Source organism: Psammomys obesus, unplaced genomic scaffold (genome assembly GCF_907164565.1).
Source record: "Psammomys obesus unplaced genomic scaffold, mPsaObe1.curated_primary_1811, whole genome shotgun sequence".
NCBI classification, from domain to species: Eukaryota; Metazoa; Chordata; class Mammalia; order Rodentia; family Muridae; genus Psammomys; species Psammomys obesus.
In genome coordinates, this window is record NW_026596073.1 from 2,610,814 (window position 1) to 2,636,766 (window position 25,953).

Here is a 25,953-nt window from a genome sequence, read left to right on the forward strand (position 1 = left end):
TCTTTCTTTCTTTCTTTCTTTCTTTCTTTCTTTCTTTCTTTCTTTCTCTTTCTTTTCTTTCTTTTTTTCCCATCTTTCTCTTTCTTTCCTTTCTATCTTTCCCTCTGCCCCAATAATAACCCTAGCGGTCTGTCAATAAGAAAATCACTAACTTCCTAGGATTTGTGCCCAATATTATATATTTTATGGTGATAAAATTTAGAAGAGGTTTCCTGGAGCATGTCCCAACAGTTAATTGGAGGGAAGCACGGAGGACATTTTGGGGGTAACAGATGTTGTGTACCTTAAACTAGAGTAGTGGCTATACTATGTTTCCAACTTCCAAAGCTCCATGAACTTAATACGGTGTATTTTACTGTATGTAACTTTAAGATGAATTGATGTACTTCTTGAAAACGGTATGTAATGTATTGATCATACCTACCCACCACCAAATTCATTCCCAGGAGCAAATTCATTCCCAGGGTGGGCCCCCACTTTGCTCCTTCCCAGCTCCATATCCTCATTTCTCTTTTCATCTACTTTGGTCAGTGCTGCCAGTATGCACAAAGTGTAGGCTACCCACTGGGGGATGATCAACGGACTAGGGACCACATCCATGAGGAAAACCAACTCTCTCCAGCAGCCATCAAATCACCAACACAGCTGAGCTAGCGTTGGGTCCTCATGAGCCTCTCCCATCCATGCTAGAATGTTAACTGTGTTGATCTTATGCAGGCAGCCATCCATCACTGTGGGTTTATGAGTGCAAGGGCCCCATTATGCCCAGAAGACAGTATTTTGCTGCAGTCCTCTCTGATCTCTATCTCTTACTAACTTTCTGCCTGAGCCGTCACCAACTTCACAGTGTTCCAAAGACTTGCAGGGAAGGGGTGATATATGCATCTTATTCAGGGGGAACACTTGTCAATCATTTCCTCTCTGTTCTTTGGCTACTTCTGAGTGTCCGTGTCAACTTCTGGTCCCTGCAACAAGAAGCTTCTCTGATGAGGGCTGAGAGCTGCACTAAGGTATAAGGATGAATATTTAGAAGGCATTTTGATGTTATGTTCCTTTAGCAAATAACAGTAGCAGATTTTCCTCTAGTTATAAATTCTTGATGTCATTTAAAAAGTCCAGAAAGAAGCAACTGGGAATTCCAATAAGCCAATGCATGAAGATAGGCAGCAAAATGGGTTAGTTCTGATATTTAGTACAATCCTTTTACATTAGGGAATTTAATTCTGCAGGTCCTACCTAAGGGAAGGTGGGCTTGTAGAAACAGAGTGTGTCTGAGCCCCGAGTTCTTATCAGCTGGACATATGGTGCAAGTCTGAGTCTGTAATTTCTAAAAGGATAATCCTAGTCCTGAGCCAGTGCTAAGTGTTCTAGAAGCCAAGGATGTGGTCTTGGAAGCAAGTACCCTTATCTTAAGAGAGATGAGAATATTTGAAGAAATATCTCTAAACTTTTAAAACTTTTCTAGAGGGACATCTGCCACCCTAGCTCTCAAATGAATCTCTAGAAGAATTGCCTCCTGTTTCATGTTCAGAGTGCCAGTATCTGAGGATTTTAATAGCCATCTTAATATATATATATAATTCATATATAATAAAATTTACATAATTTAATAATAATAATAATAAGAAATTTAATTCACACAATTCAATATATCTATAGGGTTATATGGCTACCATTACCAATTTTAGAATATTTTCATCACTCCAGCAAGAAACCCATACTCATTACCTGCCACACTCTATCTCCATACCCAGCCCTTCCTCTCCCTTGGCTGTCAGTGTGCTATGTATCTGTCCTTTTGCCTATGGTGGCCCATGAGGGTCATGCCTCTTAGTACTATATGTATCTTTATGGCCAAATAATATTCCATTGTGTGGTAGATCCTCTTTTTATCAACTCAACGGCTGATGAACGTGTAGGTTGTTTCTGGTTTGGGATATTGTGAAAATGCTGTTATGAATATTCTCTTCTGCTAGTATGACATGACATGCTAGCAAGTACTCACAGTTACTCATTTCTCTTAGGTATATATCTTGGAGTGTGATAGGCCACACTGTCACTACACTTATGATTTTGAGGAAATCTGAGATTGTTTTCTAAAGAGTTACGTCATTTCTGTTGGCAACAGACAAAGTCCAAAGTTCTCCACATCCTCCTCAGCACTTGATACTACCTGGGTTAAGATGAAAAACAAAAACCTTTTAGTTTAGCGAAGCCTGAAATTTCGGCTACCCTGCGTTTGTGCCATCTTCCATTTGTACCTGCTGAGCCATCTCCAGCGTGGGCCTTTGTGGGATAGTCATAACCACCCCTACCTCCCAGACTCCTGCTCATGACAGCTAGCCACATTCTCCTCTCATGAGGACAACAACAGTATCTCCTGAGCTGGTCTCACTGTCTTCACAAAGGAAACACACGAGTCTAGTAGGCACAGCCATGCCTTTTCAGTGCGCAAGAAAATGAGGGCTCTGGTGGGTATTTGCAGCACCCCAGAGAGCTAATATTTATTGTTTACCTGGGACCGTATATTGTCGGAAGAGCTTTATGTAACTATCTTTTTTTTAGAATGTAATCTTTCCCATGGAGATTAATAATATTAACCTAAATAATAAGAGCAAATACTTCCCAGGAGGAAGTGGGGTCATGGCTGGATTTGCATAGTTGGGTCTAGAGTTTTAATCTACTCTGTGGTTTGTTTCACCATTGATTCATAACTGCCTCGGTGACATGGGACTATTTAATTCATCATATCCCCAGAAATTAGCACAATCCTTGTCCTATAAAAGGGGCATAACAACCTTACACTGAACAAACGAAAGTACAAAATTACTTAGCAGCACTTTAAAGCTCTTGTTCACAAGTGGACAGGGGTCTGTGTGCTCCACTCTCTCCTCTGTTACGGAAGGCTTGACTGGCCAGCAGTCCTTCTTCTCTCTCTGTAGCCAAACTAGTACAAACCAATTGATGACACTTCCCCTGGCTGTGGAGTAAATTAAACATTTCATGATACAAACAATTGGCTTACCCAAGGGTAGGGAGGAGGAAGACAGACGGTAAAAACATTTAATTTGAAGACTCAAAAACAGGATAATAACAAAAATTGTGCCAAAACATATGACGAGCTCATGTGAAAAGATTACATTTTGAAAGATTCAAATATGTGCAAGATAGAACAAGACATTCTCCTGCCTTGCTTCCCACTCAAAAAAAAAAAAAAAAAAAAAAACCACAAAAAAAACAAAACCAAAAAACCAAAACCCACCCCACCCCAACCCAAAGCAAAAACAAAACAAAAAACCTCAGAATCAGATACAGCTGAGAGTGCACTAGCTTCAGGCATTTTCTCCTTGTTCTTTCATTTTTGGTTGGTTCTTGCTTCAGCTCCCATGACTCAGCTTCTGCTTTGCCAACCCGTGCTTCCCACAACTCTGTTCTACCTTACTTCAAATTCAACTAAAAATCTCTAACTTCTTTTATTCTTCGGATAAAAAGAAAAACCCTAACACCTACGCTCATTCCTATTTTTAAAAAAAATTGATTTCCTCGGCACAACATGTATCAAAATTTATGAGAAATTCATGAAATTCAGTGAGAGTCTGCCCAACAATAAGCAATTTGAGAGGACACAGAACACTGCTAATGTTAAGAACATTTTGGTCAAAAGCAGAATATGTGCCTCAAAAGAACATCTACCTGGTCATTTTCCATAGTAGCTAAAATTCTTTCACCTCATTCCCTTGTCAACTCATTATCACTGTTGGCCTCTTCAAGGCTTAGGGCCAACTTGATGGAACAGAATGACAAAGAGAATCCCTGGCAGAACTGGATGGGAAGAATAATGTTCTGTACATTGAGAAAGATCTTTAATGTACAGATGCGCGCTGTAGCCTCTGAGTGCGTAGGGCTTTGCTCTAAGCATGGTCACTGGGATAGCTGGACATTCACTAGTGATAGTCCCTTTAACGCTAGTATGGTTGTTGGTACATGCTTGCAAAGGAAAATTCTTACTACATTTTAATTTGTTCAGTCAACTTGCTGATAACTATATGCTTAAAGCTGATTGTATGCTTTGCAGAAAAAAACATCACAGAAAATAACCGTGTACTTTCTGAGGTCAGTGGGCAGAGTGGTAAGGCAGCAGAGCCGAGGGAGAGTGGGTTCTGGAGTCTGACTGTCCTGGGTCTCAATCACTGCTAGGCTGTTTATTTTCTGCGCAGGGCAGGATGGATTCTGTTTTTCCGTCTATGAAATGAAGATACAAAGAGCCAGAGACTATATAAGAAGAGAGAGAAGCAGCAGAATGTTTATTACAGCGTGCACATGTGTGTGTGAGTATGTGTGAGGGGTGAGTGTGAGTGGCTTCACATTTGGTGTCTAGTTCTTTAAGAGCTTACTCTCTTTAGTCTAAATTTATCAGTTAATATCTAAGGGACAGGCTGTCCCTAAGTCACTTACTCCAATCTTACTCCTTCAGATATCAATTCAAGTTTCACTCTTAGTTGGACCTGCTCTTGCTGGTCCAACAATTAGGAATTGTTCTTGGTTTTTCTGTTTGTTTAAAGTCTACCCAGTTAAAGGCTTTATTAGATTTATTGTGTTTTTGTGTGGGCATACATGTACATAAGTTTTACAGGGCCTATGTTTCACAGTTCCTATGTGGAGATCAGAGAATAACCTTCAGAAGTTGCCTCTCAAGGGCACTGGTTCTACATGTTTAAATTCAGCATTTGAGAGGCAGAGATAGAGGCAGACAGATCTCTGAGAGTTCGAGGCTAATCTGATCTATACAGGCAGTTCCAAGACAGTCTGGGCTATAGAGTGAGACTCTGTCTCAAAAACAAACAAACAAGCAAACCAAAAACCAAAACAGAAAACTTGGCTCTCTCATTCCACCAAATATGTGCTGGAAATTGGACTCAGATTATCAGGCGAGGCAGCAAATGCCATTACCAATAAGCCAGGTCTCTCAGCCCTATTCAGTTTAAAGTACTAGCTCAAGCTCTTCTGGGGAGCTTCTGTAGCTCCCATTTCTTATCTGAATATAGCATTTGTTTACAAATTGTACTGGTTCTCTGTGCAGTTTCTTTAGTTATTATCTTACATTAGGAAAATTTACCACTATGACTTAGCATTTTCTTTTTTTTTTAACTTTTATTAATTACACTTTATTCATTTTGTATCCCCCATAAGCCCCTCCCTCCTCCCCTCCCATACACACTAGCCATCTGTTTAATATATTTTGTTTCTTTTCATCCTCATTTAATATATATTCAATATATGTTTTGGATGAATGAAAGAGATCTATTTATTTAACGTTTTCATGGAAGGTAAAGACTTTCTGTTTTCCTTGTATTTATTCACATTCATGCACTAAAAAAAATGATATATATATTTGTAATGAGTATCATTGAATTTTAAGGCTTTGCGTTTTGAAGGAAATCATGCCAATTATTTAGAAAATAATACCTTTATAAAATTGTAAAAATGCTTCAGTTAATAAGATTTTTGCCGCCTTGTGTATATTTACAATATATTATAATATCTGAGAGGGCTATCCTGTCAATATACACAGACATTCATACACCTCACATCACCTCACACATTCCTTAATCAACTCCAAGCTGTTAAAGCAAACTGACCTATCATCACAGGTTTCAAAAAGTGAGCCAAAGTGAATATTTTGCATTAAAATGTAATATATAGCTACATTTTAAGGCTAAGAAGATCAAAGGAGGCAATTTAAAAAGGTTATAGTGGAACAGCATGCGGATTTCAGAACTGTATGTTAATTTTAATTCTAGCATTGCCATGTAGACTTGGACGAGTTACTGAAACATCCTGTGGTCACTGGTTTTCCTACAAAATGTTGTGAGAATTAGCGTGCGTGTGTGTGTGTGTGTGTGTGTGTGTGTGTGTGTGTGTGTGTGTGTATGGGCATGGAGGTGCTGGTGCTTGCACATTAAAAGGCCAGAGCAGGACACCAGGTGGCTTTGAACACAAAGGGGCCAGGCCTTTGTGGAATTAGATCTGTGAAGGAGAGGGAGACAGTGTGGGATAGGGCAATGGGTGCTAGTGAGATGGCAATTTGACAATATCTGGGGCCTTCCTTGAGCTTAATTCTTGATCTAAATGAGTCCACTTTACATTACTTTTATGGAGAATACTCAAAATTATTAAAATTTTGTTTAAGAGCTCAATTATGTGAGATTATGTGAGATGTTCAGTCTAAAATTCCCACACTATATTATACTATATATATAGTATATTATATATATATACTATATATATAATTTATAAATATAAATTTATAAATATAAATTTATAAATATAAATTATATATATACTATAAATATAAATTATATATAAATTATATATATTTATATATATTTATAAATATATATATTTATATATATAATATATATATATAAATTATATATATATATAATTCTTCTGTACTGTTAAGTGGTCTCTATTGTATCATATATTTGTTTAACAACAACAATAATAACAATATACATGTCAGAGATATTTCAAGTTGTTTACTTTTCCTATATTTTTCTTAACCACATTATAAAGTTGACAGTATTTTGTATACATTAAAATAGAACTAGTGAATGAAATTCTGGTCAAAGACACATCATGAACTATCACCTGAGTCTATGCTTCTGTAGGATAAAGTGAAATCAATATATTCTGAGTCTCATAGGATGAACGTATAGATACGAATATTCCTAAAGTGTATCATGGTCTAATATGCTATAAAATACTTCTGCATTGCTAAGTGGTATCTATTGTACCATATATTTGTTTAACAACACATTTTCTAGGCATGGTATATTTGGATTTGGGTCATATTATTTGAATTCTTCTTAGAACATATTCTCATATTCCTCTGATTTTCATTTTCATGTTCCAAGCAGAGACTATTAATCATTGTTAAAGCTAACCTATAAGGCTCCACATGAATCATAGAAACAGGATGAAAATGAGGTTATGGGAAGGAAAGAGACAGTGAATAAGACACTACAAAAAAATTTGTGAGAGAAAACCTGTAATTTTTGCACTCATCAACTAAAAGTAACAATGATTTTCTTATATGTCTATCCTGCCCCACCCCAGCTTTTTCTTTTAGTGCGAAGCGTAAAAACAGCTCCTGCCTGGAGACATGTTTTCTGCATCTTCCTGAGAGGATGTGGACGTGAGTGAATGTTTTCAGTGCGTTTCCTAAAGGTGAGGGTCTGTGAGTGACAAGCAAGGCTGCTACTGGCATAGCACTTAAAACAATTTCCAGTCAAAGCATTTGTTTGTTGGTATGTGTCAGGGCTTGTGTCTGACAGCTTGACTTGCCATCTAATTCCTAAATGTGCTTAGAAACAACGTCAGTTGTTTCATGATCTTTAGCCGTAAAGATGCTGCAAGAAATAACTTTAACTCATTTCAAAAACTTACAAAGGAAATGACCACTGGAGCCCCCAGACCTGCCATTTGATTGAATATGTATTCTCAAAATGCTTTTCTGTGAAGTAAATGTTTTTCTAATTAGGCTTAAAAATGTGAAATTTTCTTGCAAAATTGATTTTCCATTAAGGACCTAAAGTAGTTTCTCTTCCCTTCTGCCTGGATACTAATTAAATTATGTCCCAACTTGTTTTAATTCAGCAATCAATTTTTTTTCCATTTGCACTGGATTACAGAGCCTCATTTAAAAAGCGCTCTGACAAATTCACACAAAAAGAGGTGATAGACTTTACTTGGTAGCAGAGAGAAAACAGCTGCCAGGCCCATGCATTTATGGCCCACGAGAGCAAATGTGCAAATGAAGAAGAAATGCCCACGTGTTTCCTATGGCCATCCGTTTCTTAATACCCTGGAAGAGGTGAGAAGAAGAAGCAGCAGCTCAGTGTAACAGATGACAATGCACTGATGCCCCTGAAACTGGATGCAGGAATGAGACAAAGTCTGAGCTAAATTTATAAAGACAAAAATGCAGTCATAGTTGTTGATTGTTGCATTTGGAGTAATGCGGGAAAAGTATTAAAGGAGCGGGTTATTTTGAAAGTATGATTGTTAGTTTCAGATGGGGCCCTGGGTGACAAGAGAAATTATATCTTGAATGATCAAACAGAAAGGGAAAATATGAAAAAAAATTCAACATAGACAGCCCATGACATTCATATTAGAAGCCTTTCACAAATGGAATAGAGCTGTATATGTTGATTACATGGATAGATTTTGAGGCTCCATACTGAGCAAAATTGGATAAAGCTAATGGTTTTACATGGAGTCACCTCTTGAGAGAGAAGCTGTATTGTCTCCAAGGTCAAATTCCACCTTCATCAATTGAAACATGGGGATGTAGAAAAGTGAGAGTAGTTAATTATATCACACAAAACAAAGAAAACATGGCAGTGGAGCAAGACCAGTCGGCAGCTTGAATTGTGTTAGTCTGAAGAACACTGAAGTAGATAGAAACCACTGCAGAAGTGGAATCTAACAGAGCCGGGAGCCCTAACTTGCCTGCTCAAATCTCCTCCTATCTGAACCTGTGCTTTTCTGTGTTTTATCCCTAGGCTTTCACACTAGCCGGTTGCCTGTCCCTTTCTAAACTGCTTGCACATCAATCGGTCACTAAAATAGCATGCCACCTTGTTGCTCATGCAACTGCTTCATTGTCTTAGGACATTAATGGTTGTCAGCTCTTCCTTCACTCTATCAACATTGCAGGGCTGGAACTGTGTGGGTCCAGTTTAACCTGCTTCTATCCAAGTCTCTGGTTGAATAGCCTCCTATGGCTAAGTTTTCTAGTTCCCGAGGTATTTATGAACTCTTTATGACATTAAAATGATATTTAACATTGATGGTTGAAACAGAGGTTGAGAATACAATAGCTCACATGGGAAAACAGTTCTTTGAAGTCATGAGAACTAAAGTCCACCCAAGAGCACCAGGTTATTCACACAAAAGTTGTTTTCTGCACTTAATAAACAGTAGCAGAAAAAGGGACAGCACATAATACTGAGAGTGAGGAACTTTTGAGCTAGGAAATGTAATTGGATCTTGTTTCCTCTATTATGAGAAAATGTCTACCTGCATCTAGTCATGCTGAAATGTGTTGAATGACTTATGTTTTAGATATTTTCTATTTCACAATAGAGAAAATAGCCTCTCCACTGGACTAAAGTTACTCTTCCTGAGTGAAGACCAAAGAGAAATGTATTCCAAGCGTATGTGCTTTCAGCCAGCACAGTGATGTGAGAAAAGAGAATTGAGTTGATACAGATGGAGAAAGAAAATGAGAGTAGGAAAATGAAGACAGGCCTTGAGAAAAAATAGGCAACCAGTTACCTCTCTAATGAAGAGACTATGTGAGTAGTTTTACATTTTATCTTACTTATAAAGGATATATGGTGTAGGTAATGTTAGGCTACTTTTTCGGCTAAAACAATGATTTTGAAAGTGCTTAAGTGACTTATTCCAGGGGCTAATAAATGGATTAGCTAGAATTGAAATGGTGAAATGTGATTGTAAGGTAGGCCTTTCCCCAGCATCCAGTTAATATGAAGGACAGGTCGAAGCTGAAGAAGAGGCCGCTGGAGACCGTTATGTACACCTGTTATTTTCACTAAAAGCACAGCAGGATTTCCAGGAATCTGGTAATTACTATTTTCAAAATGAGTTGTTTTCCATGATTTGGGTGACAAATGTCTTCAAGAAGTTATGGGAGACAAGAACAGCAGAAGAAAGAAGGGGGCAGCCAAGGAGGGACAGCCATTGTCTTCCTAGAGCAAACTGATTAGTTTAGTGCTAAGTCTTAAACCCTGCAGTTACTCAAGGAATCTTTGAAAGAGGGATATAGACTACTAGGAAATTTTCCTTGATTCAGGCAAACACACTTCTCAGAAAGCTAGTGGGTGTGATTGTAGAATCCTACACCATGAACCTAGTAAAAGGTAAGTATGGGGGAGCCATGAACCCTTGCCTTATTAGGTATAATATATTAGGGTCATATTCAACCAATTAGCCAACCAGAAGCTAGTTAATTAATGAATACCAGTCAGTGAGTAAACATGTTACATTCAAATAAAAAACAGGAACTCATGGAACATCTTACTACTCTTTTGTATAGAAACACTATTACTGAGCAATTAGCTTTCTCATCGTATGCATACTTGAGTTGACAAGTATTATCTCAGGCACAGGCAAGAGTTACATATAAAATCACAAAGCTTAAGAAATTGATATTTTGGGGGATTCTTCTTGTATTGGTGCATATTCAAAGAGAGTATTCTCATGATAATGAACTAGGCTGAGACCTTTGTGGTGCTAGAGTGACTACATGGTACCAATGTGAGAGATCCTGAGAAATTATTGCTGCTATACTAAAGAGGGACCTGAAAGGAGTTGTTTTACACCCGAGAGAAGCTAAGGGCTATTTGTTCTTCAAATATTAGCCTGCTGAAACATTCAAATAGAAAAACGCCCATGCTAGGCAGGCATGGCACAATCAAACAGAATTGGTTACTGTGGCATGTAAATACGCTACAGATATTGAACTTTTTTAAAATGACAGAAAGATATTGGGCTATTAAAAGTAGGAGAAAAACAGTGTGAACAGTACCATGAAGATGTGAGTCACTTAAAAAAAATGGACTTAATATTGGCTTTTCTGTGCTATAGGTTTTTTCCCATTATGCTTTGATATCTGCATGAGAAACAAGCGACAATATGCAGACATAATCAAGGGAAAAGTACTCTTTTATTTCACCGTAATAGTTCTAAGCCCTATGCAGACAATCTAAAATGATTGCACAATCTCTTTAAAGAAGGAATTGTTTATATTCCCAGTATGTGTCTCTCTCTATTTTCTTTTAAATTCCACCCAGAAGTCCTAAATATATTTTAGCAGGGTCATGCAATCCCTCTGACTCTGTTTAGGCAGCTGTCAGTTTCTAAAGGCCCGTGTCACTTTCTAGGAAGATTACCTCTCTGTGGGTTAGTGTTTGAACAGCAACAGGTGAATGAATACAGCTTGTCAAGTTAGAAATGCCAGTGATTTTCCTACCTCTTCCTTCTCAGCGCTCTGGAGATCACGCCATTCCTCGGTTACATGGCCAAAATCCACAGTGTTCATAGGAACTTTAAACTCTCCAATGATGTCATGCTTGGAGAAACGATCAAAATCATACACAGCCATCACCAGAGTTTTGCCACCCAATTCCGAGTATGGCACCTGTATGACAGGAGATAAGGGTAAGATACCTGGTCACCAAATGCTTGAAACCTGCTATTTGTAGGTAGCTTTTAATATGTACATTGGAGAACCACAACAGGATTTTCCCCTTTACATCGAGTCTTTTAGCCAATTTCTTGACTTGAACTATTGGGAGAAAATAGAAAACCACTGCAGTGATTTATCGTTTTATTCTGATGTTCTAGAAGCGGTTGCTATTATCACTAATGGATCTTCCCATTACACTATAAATACCGCATGATTAACGAAAGAAGAAGTCAATTACATTTGGCTATATTTCTTGCAAAATAATATAGATATTGTTGTTATTAGTTATATTGTTGGGTTATAACTGGTTTCAAAAGTGTCGAGTCATTTGGATGCCACAGTTTAATAGACTTTTCCAGATCATCTAGGCCAGCGGTTCTCAACCTGTGGGTCACAATCTCGTGGTGGTGGTCAAATGACCCTTTCATAGGGGTTACCTAAGACCATCAGACAAGACAGATATTTACATTATTATTCATAACAGTAGCAATATTACATTGCTGAAGTAGCAACAAAAATAATGTGGTTGGGGATCACCACAACATGAGGGTTGCAGAGTAAGGAAGGTTGAGAACCATTGATCTAGACCAGAATTAAATGAAGGGGTGATTTAAAAGCTCTGCTAGCAGCCTAAAAGGATCCAAATGAATTCACAAGATGCCTCATATACTTTCTAAAATAATTTAGTGATTGACATGAGCTGACTAGAAAATTGATGTTTTGAATATCACAGATTCATTATCAAGTGGATCTTGAAGTTCATTCGTAAGTGTGATACTTGTTAGCATGAATAGTAGCAAAAGGCCAAGAACGAATGAATTCTCCAGCTGTTCAAATACATTTGGGACAAATGTTACAATCTGAAAAGTTTACAAGTGGCATTTTTAATATCCAGGGAAAGCTGTGCAGTTCATGTAAGGTGCACTTCAATAAGTGGGTACAAAGGTCTAATCAAGGGATTGTTGAGATTTGTACTAAGTATCTGATCACTTTTAATACATGTAATATCAGTGTATATGCTCTATGCCCCAACAAACATTTTTCAATGAACTCTCATTAAGAAGGAATGGGATGAAAGACCATTTGACCATTTAAGTATAAGATACTTGAAGTTTCTAAGGAGAGCTTGGTCATTTATTATGGTCAGACTCAGGCTATTTTTCTAAGATCCTGTGAATGAAAATGAAGTATAATGTTTTTCTCTTTTAGGAAGACCCCAAAATAAGCTTGAAAGATCCAAATTTCAATAGAATCAACACATTAGAGTGGGACTATAAAAACCCTTATGATTTTAAATTACATTTCTTGACTGTTTGATCATGCTGAATAGTCCATGCAATGCCTGTGCTTTGGGTCAGGTAGACTTGGACCTTGGGCAAATGAACAAGCTCAGCCTCTTCAGCTATCAAATGGTAACAAAGGATGCAAATGGCTGCACTCATTGGGCCATTTTGAGAATGAGTATGTTTTAAACATCTAGTCCACTATAGGCATTTAAAATCATTTTTTTAAAATTAATACCCTCTTCAAATGGAAGTTCATTTTAGCAGAAAGAAGAATAATTCATTTTGGTGAATGTTGTTCATTTCAAGTACATTTAACTCAACTTGCAAGCCATTCTCTTATGTTTCTCAACTTATTCTGCATGGCGGTCAGGCATTTCAAGATACAGTTTACAATGTCCACTGCAGAAACCAACATATTTCTTAAATTCCTTGAAACAATTATACTTCAAATATATTTATAGCCTGATCCACTTCCATGAAATAAAATAATGTAGACATTATAAAAATTTATATATGATTAAAATTTTTAATATGGTTCTTGGAATCAGACATTACTAAGTAAAATAATACCCTAAACATGCTTCAAAAGAAATGATATACAAATACTAAAGGAGGATACTACAATATTATTTCAAATACTGTAAGAATCTGAATTCTATTTAGAAATAGCCAACCTGAAAAATTAATATATAACCAAATCGATAATATTTATTACTATCTACAAGATTTTAAGTAACTGATATTTAACTTTTTTGATATAGGGCTCACAATGACTTATTTTTAAGCCAGAAAATTCCAGACTCTTAATATTGCTATTTTAATGGTCTAGGCAAGGAAAAACTAAAGGATTTATGTCCTTAAAATCCGAAGACTTTAAAGAATAGAAACACTGCTCTTTCACGAAACTGCAAACAAGATTTCAAGAGGTGACTCATGCCCCCTGTTTCATTTCCCACTGGAATGTTTGCCAACACAAGGCTCATGTTATTGCTAAGCCTGGCTGGTGGACGAGGTAATTTTGAATCAGCCTGCTGGCATATTCACAGAAATTTCATTTTCCAGAAATGTATTGTTCTAAGGAAAACATTTTAAAACAGTTCAATATCTCCGCTCGAAGCACTGTTTCTTTGAATGACTTCAAGCGAAGAGTTACAAGGTGCCTGGCGGCTTTCAGGGCATGTCGTCTTGATGGGTTGTCATGTGGTCAGAATGTCTCTTGGTTATTGTTTGTCAGCTGATGCGTCTCGACATGATGAAGAGCATCAGAGAAGAGCCTAGAGTAAAGGAATGATGCTAGAGAATATCATAGCCTTTTTAGTGCTAGCAAAAAGGGCATCAGCTTGTTCAAACCTCTCCATAGCAGCAAGGTAAGCAAGCACTGGAGAACAGTTTCCTCCATTCTGACTGCGATAGACCTTACAGACTTGGCCTATCTTTCAGAGACTTTGAAGCTCTGAAAAGTCATAGCTTGGGCTTTATTTTTGGAGGCAGTGCGGTGTGGTGCTCAAGTCCTATGATACCCATGGAGTCAACCTTGCTTTTTTAAGTATTGATATTGTACTGGCATGGAAAGTTCTACCTTCTGTTCTGAAAAGACGTGGCTCAAACCTACGATGCAGAATCTTCACCCGACTGAAAATTAAAAAGTAAAATCATTCCAGATATAACTGTGGTGCGTGCTAGAGCCGCTGTTTATGCTTCTAACGTGAGTCAGGATGAAAGTGGCATTTAATCTAAAACCACGGAGGAAAAGCTGTACATCAATCCCCAAATTTACCTTGAAAGTAAATTGTTCATTGAAGACCGGATTGAGGGTCTTTCGGTGGACTTTTGTCTCGAATTTCTTCTTTTTGTCAGGCAGCAGGAACACTTTGACGTAGGGGTCAGACGTTCCCCCCATGTCCAGGGCAGGCAGTTCAGCAGCCTGGATGATCCCGACCAGCAGCTGAGACAAGCAACAAACGAGCAGCACAAGGCTGGTCATCCGAGGAAGATCGATTTGTTCACAGCGTCACATACTGCCATGTCCCCTGTTCAGCCCTTGCTTTTAATAAACTTTTATTCTCATGAATCTGAACACAGAGGGCACATGCAGTGAGCTCCTTAGACATTAGAAGCCAAATTATGACAGATGTGGGCTCTAGGAAGCCTAGTTTTAAGTACAAAAGAGGCTTTTAAAAGGTTGCTGATTACAGTTAAATATGGAATTCATATTTGCAGAAGGTTTGCAGTCAAGCAACTTCCCAGTCGCTAAAAGCTCTTGTGCATTGTTTTTCTTCCAGTTCATGCTTTATAAGTGGAAATAAATCGTTAAGCAACCACTAGTCTGTGATTGCAAAGCGACTTTTTTTTTATTCTTTTCTTACATCTTAGAACAGTTAAATGGAAATTTCTTAGTCATTGATTAATATTTTGAAATAAAGAAAAAGAGAACTTTACATTTCTACCCCACTTGACCTTTACACTTAGCTTATGATAGAATAACTATCTAAGAAAGTTTTCATTTAAATGTAGGATGAAAATTCAAGTTTCTTCAAAAGGAGAATTAGAGATTTAAATATTCATGTTAAATAACTATTTTTTTTCCTAACAGCAATTTTATCTGCACTGTAATTTTCACCAATAAAGTTCTCACTTTCATTGGGAATATTAAAATAAGGTGGCATTATTAGGGTTTCTCTTTCTTTCTTTCTTTCTTTCTTTCTTTCTTTCTTTCTCTCTCTCTTTTTCTTTCTCACTTTCTTTCTCTCTCTTTCTTTCTCTCTTTCTCCCTCTCTCTCTCCTTCTTTCTCTTTCTCTCTCTCTCTCTCTCTCTCTCTCTCTCTCTCTCTTTCTTTCTTTCTTTCTTTTGAAAGAATCTTACTCTGTAGCCCAGGCTGGCCACAAACTTGTGGCAAACCACCTGTCTCAATCTCCCTTGTACTCAGATTCTAGGTATGACCACCAAACCAGCTTGTTAATATATTTGCAAAGGAAAAAAATGGGAAATCTTGTTATTGCAGATTCTGGATCCACAGATTTGTCAAGACATCGATGTAAATGCTATTCAATAAATCCAGTCACACCCCAGGTTTTCACAAGTCCTGAACATAAATAAGAGTCTGACTTTTTAGCCAATAAAGTGGACAAAGAATTCATTTCTTTAAAAAACAAACAAACAAAAGACAAAAACCACAACACCACCCATTTTCTGTAGAGAGACCCAAGGGCATTCTCGCTGCATTTTCGCTGACTGACTCAATCTCCAACTAGGACTCTATGTGAAGGAGTGTGTTGTCTTCACTTTAAAGCTGCATTACCTAGTTTGTGGTGTTGCCTTTAAGGAGCAGCAATGGATACTGGAAGGCAGGAACACGAACAGACACACATGGTCTCTGTTCGCTAATGGAGGCACTAGATTATGATCACATGAGTAATAAAGCTCCCTGTCTCTCGGTTTGTTATATTCCATCTGGCCTTTGATGGCAATAGAAGGAATATTCTATTTCCTCCTTCTCACTTCTTACAAATGATTTTCTTTCTGCAGGGAAAACAGTGCAAATATAACTGAAACTCGGTGAAGAGGGGTAATAATAGACTCGGATATCTTGTCATGAGAGGTTGGAGTGATTTTTCCTACTATCACTTTAACTTCTATTTAAGAGAGAGATGTTCCATTTTCCCACCACAAACGCTTCTTCTTTTTTTTTTCTTCATCACTTTAACGGCACCTTTTGGTTTTGGTAAATAAATACTCATATTTGATTAAAGCCTTGTCTACAGGGTTCCTCAGACTAAACCTTCCCTGACTCACAGGAACAATGTGACTGACACTAGCTAAGAACATTTGGGATCAAAATCAGTGCATGCTATTTATAAACTTTTATCAATAAAATCTTCTAGGCCATCATAACAAAATGTGTATTTTGGACTTAATGTTTGCTGAAAACAGAGTCATAAATATTCATATTATTTTTGAGTGAAAGTGGATCAATTCTATTCTTGAGAGAACTATTGGGCTGAAGAGATGGCACTTGCTCCATTTCCAGAGGACTGAACTTGGGTTCCCAGCCCCGACATGACAGCTCGTGCATCTCTAGTTCCAGGGAGCCAACACCTTCTGACCCCCATGACCACACTGTACACACGGGTGCACGCACATATGAACAAAACACCCATACACATAAAAATATTTAGAAGTTTCAAAATTAGACCTATGAGTTGCTACTAGTTTTCTACTGGGAAATATATAGAGAGAAAAAATACAAGATGGATATATAAAAGCAGGTTAAAAACCTGGAACCTCCATGGTAATGTGATGCAAGCTAAACTTTCCCTTTCCTGAAATATATATTATAAATGATTGGTTATTTTGCTTCTGACTAAATCCTAATGCTCACATTTTGGTCAGAGTAGTAGAAATGACCTGAAATGTATTTCATTAATTACAAGATGTAAATGGCTTATCTATGATCCTATATAAAGATATACTGATATACCACACCTAAAACCAATGTGTAGGTATCTAGACTGTACTATGAAATAACTAGCCAGGGCTATAATGAAACTGATCAAATGAAAACATTTTTAAATCCCAAGAATTTTTAAAATCAAAGACAGTTCCCCAATAAAGTACAGCATTGCTACAGCGGCTTCCAATTCTGTCTTTGGACAGTAGCCATCAGAGCTGAGTGTTGATGTTTGATTACTTATCACTCACTGCTCGTCAAACAGGATCTCTGCAGCATATGCTGCATTCCCATTATCCTTCCTCCCCCAGGAAAGGAAGAAGGATGAGAGGGGGAGATCTGGACTCCCCGGCAGTACGAGGGCTACATCCTGAACTTACCAAGTCTACTCATTTTTTTTTCTCGCAATTCAGAAAGCAAAGGGAATAGCCATTAATACTATGGATCTTATCTAGAAGGGGTTTCAAAGGCATTTTCCACACTCAGAGGTACCTGGTAATAGGCACTCAGTGAAAAGAGGCTGCTGTTGTCCCTGATCTTAAAGCGCTTTGGCACTTTTTGAGAAACAGAAGCAGGGATGCCTGTTTTGGGGTCTTTAGTCTTGTAGTTTCTGGGCAGCCTTCTTGGGCTCAGAGAATCAAGCTGCCCATCTTTCTGCTTTTACAAAGTTGCTGTCTTATCACTGTGGGACTCTCACTTAGCAGCATGGGGTTGCATATAAGGTATATCTGCCTTTACAAGCCACAAAGCACTGCCCAGCTTTTAATTCTTCTACTGCTTTTTAAACTTATTTTTCTAAAAGTGGGCTTGGACGGCAGCTGACATTGTTGGGAAGGCTGTTCCTGCTCACATTGAGGGACCTATAGCGACTCTACTGGCTGGGAGCTCTCAGCAGCAACTGATGGCTTGGAGTTAATTTGTATTCTGCCTGCTTCCTGTCAGTGCCACAGTAGATGTAATCGGCGGAATACTGTGAATTCTAATTACCAGAAGTTAAATTAGCAACTAGGGGACTGCCTGTACTTAGAAATGATTTCATCAATAGCTTTGATAATTGCATTTTCCCCCTCACAGCAAACGAAATTTTTTAAGGAGTAACCTGCTTCAATTTCTACTTGGTAATTTCAGAAAATGTAATGGAATTAGGCATTTCCCCCTCAGACCTGGTTATTCTGGAAATCATAGTCCAGTGAATATTGGAGCTTTCCCAGTTTCTCCTCTTCCTTGGGTTCTTCCTTTTCTTCTCCATCAGTCAATCCAGTTTCAGCATCATCATCCTTAAGGGCCTATGATGAGAGGGAAAAAGAAATTCCAATGAATTTTCATCAGAGTCCAAATTAAACTAGCCATACAGTTAGACCTCCAAGCTGTTTGAAGCAAGCACTAAGATGCTGGACATCTATTTGTTTGACACATTCTCATTGGCTGCTAACATACACATTTAATTTTTAATTCCACTTGTGCATGGACCTTTTCCCCCCAATCAGCAAGCAACATGGAAGCAATGGAAGAAGCCCCCTCAGAGTATAGCAAGCGAAAATGTAACATTGTTGCAAGGAAAATGTCAACTCAGTTTTATTCTTGGCTCTGATTACATTGCCTCTTTTTTTTTTTTCTAGTATGATAAAACATGCTTGTCTCCAGGCTGGGTTTCACATTCTCGTAGCTGCAGAGGTGCTCTGCATCATGTAAAACATCATTGGTGCATGCAGTGGAGAGATTCGTATGGAATGCATGGCCTTCTGTTGCCTTATTGCTGTGCCAAAGATGGCTGAGTGACCCTCAGGAAATGTAAATTCTTTGTGTTTTCACATATATAATTGTAACATTTAAGGAAAAAGGAAAAAACATGCCGCCAGCAAATGCATGTTTAGAGAGTAGTTCAGCCCATTTCCAGCTGAACTTTACCATTTCGTTTTCATAACAGCTCCTTGGAAAGCTAGGCTGAATTAAACTGATTTGAGTTTATTTAATATCAAAGCTAAAATAGTCATGTGTGTAATTTTGGTAAACCTCATGTGGGTATAAAAAAATTAATTTTGCATTAAAGAACATGGGCCATGGTGCTAGACTTAGCAAACCTAATCTAAGCAATTAAGTATTCTAAAAGGTAGAATATAAATTAAAATATTTGAGAGATCACCATGTCATAAAATACATACATTTTTCTGTATTTTAAAAATCAAAGTCTATATTATTTTCTTAAACTGTAAATATCGTGCTAGAGATTTCTACTGCAAAGGTTTATAATATTGGAAGATTTCTTTATGGGATGTATACATAGTCATCCCTCACAATTAACAGTTGTGAAAAGTCTCATTTTTCTGCTCACTAGTATGTTTGAAAAATTTAAAGTTATCTGTATTAGCCATTCACATATTTTGTTCTGCACATTTCATTTGGGCATTTACTTTACATTGCTCGCTTTTATTTTTTCAATGGAGCAAATGTTATACCTATTTCCTTGTAGCTGTCATATTTTTGTTGTGTGTGTGCTGCTGTGGAATCTCACAGAAATTGAAAGGAAGCATAGGAACAGGGAACTGCCTATTTCTCTAACAGAAGTAAAGAGTCTTTACTATCGTCTAACTATTGTCGGCTCCCAAGCTGCTGTGAGAACTCTTACACAACTTGAATAGGAGAGGTTTAGCCAGGCTGCAAAGAGGCCCCGGGCCATCATACCATGGCTCACCATCTTGCTATTCCTGTTTGTTATTGTACACAGACCTTTCCCCTGCTGTCGTCCTGCTCAGGGAAGGCGCTCCCTGTCCTTATCACTTACACAGAGAGCGTTAGTGGGGCTTGAAATGGCAACCTCCATTTCTGGCTCCTCCCAGCTAACCCCACAATGATCCCCCAAATCCATTTGCAGGGAGACTGTCATAGCACATTAGTTCTGCTCTCTGCTCAGAAGAACATCTCCACAGAGCTAAGCTGTCGTCACATGTGTCACCCTTTGTGCTTTTTGACACATCTCAAGAGTCTACAATGAGCCTGAAAAATTGAAAATTACCATTTTCAAATGTGGCCAGCCCTATGCCATTTAATTTAGAAAGATTTAATTAATTTATACTTGGGCGCTTTGTTGAATATTAAAATAATTTCATAAGAATTAAAGCAGGAACTGCAAAGCTATTGATGAATTGCCTTAAGATGACTGATTCTGACTAGAATACTTTGGGCAGTGGCCTCCATTTGTCCTGGAGAACCCTCGTCAGGTACAATCATATGTATATAGAAACTATGGTTTTGGTAGTTAACCTCTATGTAATAGTTTGATTATTTTTTAAAAGAATAGAAAAGTCCTTAATCCACCCACTCACTGAAAATACCTATATGTCACTCCATTGTCACATACTTTACAAAGAAAAAATCATGAATTTAAATACTTTTCAGAAGTCCCCTTTCAGAGCTGACAATTTATATATCATTTTTCAGACCAATGCAATTTGAAATAGCTGAGATATTAAATCTTCTTCTCCCTAAGTGGTTTTTTGCCAGAATAGAAGGTGCAGGACAATCTCTGAAATTATTTTGCATGAAATGGGGCTAAATTTTTGACAGTTTTTCAGTGCTCCTGTTCGTCACCAAAGTGATTAAGTCTATTCCTGTCCCGGAGGCCTAGCCTCATCAAGATGTACACTGTACCAACACATTCAATTCAGACCTATTAAGTCAGTAGCTATTATACTATCCTGAGAGCAATATTTTCTCCCTCTATAGGAAAAAATCTCAAATGAAAAAGCTTGCAAGCCCAGAAGCTCCAACGTCAGGCAAATTGTAACTGGGAAGCTTTGTTGGGAACATCAGGCCTTTCATAAAGTTCCCAGGTTTAGAGGGGCACGCCTGTGGGGCGCTTTGGAGTTCAGACTTTACCTCCTCTACAGCTACCAGCAGAAGTATTTGCTCATTGTAAATTACATTGTTCAGATGGGATTGGGTAAGGCACACAAAAAAGGTAGTGTGAGGGACTGCATTTTCTTTCCTGTCTATCAATGTAAACTTTCAAATCATGTTCTATTTAGCCCATGTCAGCAATGTTTGGAATGAGAAACGTCATCTTGTATGATCAGTTGAGTTCAGCCTTTTGATGTCAGAATGGTAAGCCCTCAGCGGTGGAGCCCAGCCACCGGCATTGACTGGGAATGTAGCAGAAGAAACCTACCGCAAGGGACAGTCCAGAACAGTCATGAGACACAACACAGATAAGGAGGACACAGAAGGAAGAAATAAAGATTAAAGCATTCACACACATCAGTGAAAACCACGGAGAAATGACCTTTCCAGAGTTGTGATTCTGCAAGTCGCTATCATCTCCCATGGATGGTTAGTGATCTCAATATTCAAGATATTAAAAACCCTAAACATGGATCTTTTGTAACATATACTGTTTAGAGTTTACTTTTAAAGTCATTGCTGATTTTTAAGGGATTATTTCTTGGTTAAAAAAAAAACCTTACTAGAGAGATACATAGCCATGAATGTTGAATTTTGAATTTCTTGGAGTTTGGAATGGATTGAAGTAATAAAAACTTATTGATTGCCCTAAAACCTATATAGCTCCAGGGGTCATAGCTAGAATTTTTCCTATCTGTCCTGACTTCAAATGAGAGAGCCATATACTGCTTTTATTTCCCTTATCCATGTTGACTGCAATATACTGCTTAAAATATTTTCAAAACAGTGTTTAAAAATAAAGTTAATTGGTATAAGGTGGAGGATTATGGGATACCATGTGACAGACCATTCCTCTAAACTCTATTCTTCATCCTTAGCCTTCTTTATAAGCCATTAGCTACTTTTGTAAGGATTGGTATAAACATATACTACCGATTACATAATTATCATTGGGGCATGATAATTTCATTTATTACAATTATATTTTATTCTTTACATTTAAAATTAAAAAAAATTATGCCTAGCTAAAGCCCCAAGTATATACAATTATTGACTTAAAGTAATTAAAACCATTTTAAGTGGCTGATTCTCGATTCTTGGCTATATCACTAAATTCTTATAAACTATCATTGACTTTCTCTTACTGTTTCCTTATTTGATTCACATTCCCCTATCCCTACCCATCCAAAGGACAGGGACTAGATGGAAAATCAATGTCAGGTCTATATGTGAGATCTTGGTCATTTATCCATGGTGTAATGGGAATAATGGCACTATGCCATCCATTATAGTATTACATAATATAGAACAGATCCACATATGAAAATACGATGTTCTTATCCTAGAAAGAAATGCTACAGTTACCACGTAAGAATGATTAATGCTTTTAAGTGTTAATTTCAGGACACACACACACACAAAAATCACAATTAAAATTTATGATAATTATAAAAATGATAGTACTATATCTTCAAATTATTGTTTTTAAAGATATTGCTAAAATAACATTCTTTTTCTATCCTATGCAAGGGACATTATTTCTATACTTATTAATAAAATGTTTTTAAAAAAATCTATGATCCTGTCTAAAAAAAAAAAAACCCTAAGTAAATCAAAAAGGAAAAAAAAACCCATCAGTATTAAATCCTACTTGCTCTAAGCCAAAATTTGAGTATCTACTTAACAAATTAAATGAAGAGAAAACTCCTTCTTAGTTATCTGTAGTTGTACATAAGCTTCTGTGACTGATGAGAAACTGCCAGAGAAATCGAATCTTTTTACCTTGAGCTTAGGCCAAATTCTGTGAGCATGAGAACAGACTTCACATCCATTCTGCAGCTCTAAAACCAAGCTAAAGTACAGGGAATGAGAAGCGAGTCCCTGGAACATGTCTATCAACAGACACCACAGCATCTTTGAGAAGGAGTTTCACACGCAAACTGGGAAAGAACATGAGTGAGATTGTAGGGAAGTAGGAAGCTGTAAGCATGTACTATGAGGCTTGTGTTAACCCCTGATCAAACTCCACTCATATTCCTGTGCTAATGATTCAGCTAGTAGTAATCATTGCTATAAAACAGTTGGGAAAACTTTCTATATGTGTTTCTATTTGGAAATAAATAGAACATTTAAATTATCTGATAATAAACAATAATTATAAATATTTCTATAAGATATCTTTACATCCCATTTCATATGAGTTAAATTTTCTTTGGAAACATATAAGTGTTATCTCCCAAATGAAGAAGGATTTTGTACTTTTTATTAAACTTTACATGAACTAAGTTATCCTGTTAACTTAGTTAAAAATATACATCACCACCAAGGACGCCAAACACCTTCTCTATGCATGGGAATATTGCTTGGGTTATAGGTTATTGACAGCATTAATTATAATTATGATCACCAATTGAGGAAATATAATGTTGCCTTTCAACTTGGTCTTCTTTAGGACTGGATCCTACGTCCCTCCATCACAGAGAACTTATTATTTCTGGCATCTGATGGCTGAGCAGGCAGGGTGGGTAGCAATGTTGGCATTTATAAAGTGTGATAAATAGTTTGATGAGAGACTCAGGACAGTGGGTGAGTCAGAAAGAGACCCCTGTCCAAGATGGAAAGCACTCAGGTACCTTGTATTATAGTTCTATTTTCTAAAAAAATATTCTAAAGCAATTAAGACTGGCTAACGAGATGGAATAAAAATGTCCAGACATTATCTTATTATGCCAGGCCCATGAACATCTATACCTGATAATGTAGAAGTCCTACCTTGGTTTATGTGAGAGAAAGAGGAGGGGAAGAGGGGAGGGAGGGAGGGAAAGACGGAGGGAGAGAAGGAGGAAGGAAGAGGAGGAAGAGAGAGAAAGGAAGAGACTGAGGGAGGGGGGAGAGAAAGAGAGAGAAAGGAAGAGACTGAGGGAGGGGGAGAGAGAGAAAAAGAGAGAGAGAGGAAAGGAGAGAGAGGGAAAAGGAAGAGGGGAGAGAGAGAGAGAGAGAGAGAGAGCCACTGTACCTTGTCTACTACACTTTGGGAGACTGAGAAATGCCAGAAAGGACTGTCAAGCATCTCTACAAAAAACAACAGTTGCCACAAGTTGTTCATTTCTGTAAGCATCTGGTATAAAAGAACATGACCCCCCACTGACTGTGACTTCTCAACAGAAGAGTCTGTGCACAGGTACAAAGAGTGAGTGCATTACCTGATCTTTCATGGTCTTCCCCAAGTCTTTCACGTCTTTCATGTTAATGGCATTCTTTCCTCCCTTTTCCTTTCCCTTCTTCTTGTTTTTCTTCTTGAACAAACATTTCTTACAGACACAAAAGCAGCAGGTCACGACTAAAAGGACTGCAACTATGGCTATGGCAATTAAGGCCCACGGTGGCACTGAAAGAGAGAAAACAAATACGAAAACATGAGCATTAGCAGTGGAACCAGTTAACCCAATGTGGCAACAACATCCATCCCAGTGGTTGGATTTCCCCAGTACTTGTGCTCCAGTGGTGTGGTCCTGGATGGATTTATTGGCTCTGTGGCCTGGGCCTGGATAGTCCTTCTACATCTATCACATGCCACCTTTCCCTTATGCTCCAAGCTAATTTCCATTTTTCATCTCTTCATATATTCAGAGCTCTCCAGCCAGTTTGCTGAGTTTGAACACTGCTTTCATCATTTGCCAGCTCTGTTATCTTGTACAAATCCTTTCTCTGCCTCAGTTTCCTCATCTATTCAGTAGACGTTAAAACTGATAGGTAGCTTAGTAAGACTTATGAGAGTTAAGAATTAAGATGTAGTGGCCAGCATGACAAAAGCTTAATTGCTGTCAACTGAAATTATTCATCAATCAAACACTAGATGTTATCTTAATATCTTTTGGCACGGCAGAATGTGCAGACATTAATCACACAAACAGGAAACCAAATGTAAAAATTATAACCATATTGAAGGCAAGAATTAAGCACCTTGAGAATATATCATGGAAAGATGTATAGGGCTTGCTCAGGCAGAGGCTATGTGACTCTGGCCTGATTGCTTAGCAGTTATTTCTGGTTTCCTCTCTATCAACTGAAGAATACAGTGGCAGTCATTCCCTTTGGTTGATTAAAGTTACCAGATTAAAAAAGAAACTTAGAATGCCATTCATCACATAGCAGGAGCTCAATTAATGGTAGCTATCATAGTCAAGGCATTGGATTCAGTGATGTCAAGAATCCTTAGAAGAAATGAGATTTATGAAGAGAGATATCAAAAGAGAGATGGACATCCTGAACAGAGCTCAGAGAGAATGCACAAGGGTTGGAGAGGAGGAAGCGATGAGGTTTGGATATATCCCCAAAATACACATTGTCTAAACTACTGTCCAAAGTCCTAAGAGTTAAAAATATACCCTTATTTTAGCCTCTGTGTACAACGTGCTTATAAAAAGCTGAGTTTCGTGGGTACATTTGAGATTTAACTTTGATTGGAATGGAATTATTCATGATTCAAATCACAGTTCTTCAGATCTATCAGAAGTAATTAGATTTGTCTGTTGTAATAAGAAAAAGACATTGGGCACTGAAATAGTAAGAAAAAGCATAATTTTCTTTGAGCCGCATAAACATCATTAGTGCCAATGATTGTTGAACACAAGTCAGGAGTACTCTGATAAAGTAAAAACACTTAAAATCAACCTCTCTTCAAAACAGAGAATCCACTCTTGCATGCTCTCTCTGCATTTAGCGTTGTACTGAAGAACATCCACTCTGCATATTACTGAATATTAGATACTAACCTAAGGACATATAAAATTACAACTTTTGATACCATGCTTACAGCTACAGAAATACTGTGGGAACAGTAGAGATAAGCACACACCCTAAGACACGACTTCCTAATGTTTTCTAACCTATTTGAACAAACCATATATATATATATATATATTAAAGTGGAAGTCATTGCAAGCTTATGCAACCAATGATACTATTCATATGCCTTCACTTAGAAAATTCTACCTCTTTGATGACTGAATTAAAATCCTGCCATGTGTGAACAGGAGGCTCT

At 37.6% G+C, this 25,953-nt stretch overlaps 1 protein-coding gene across 3 annotated transcripts in view; it reads right to left on the reverse strand.

Moving 5' to 3' along the window:
• Syt1 (synaptotagmin 1) overlaps nt 1–25,953 on the reverse strand; it is a 585,526-nt gene that overhangs the window by 125,624 nt on the left and 433,949 nt on the right. For 2 of the 3 annotated variants that reach the window (XM_055626131.1, XM_055626130.1), the window contains 4 exons: nt 24,113–24,297; nt 18,176–18,298; nt 14,342–14,509; nt 11,063–11,230 (listed from right to left, as the gene is read on the reverse strand). In XM_055626131.1, the coding sequence (XP_055482106.1) occupies nt 11,063–11,230; nt 14,342–14,509; nt 18,176–18,298; nt 24,113–24,297 (644 nt within the window). The remainder of the gene's footprint in view (nt 1–11,062; nt 11,231–14,341; nt 14,510–18,175; nt 18,299–24,112; nt 24,298–25,953) is intronic. The other variant, XM_055626132.1, reaches the window with a different exon arrangement.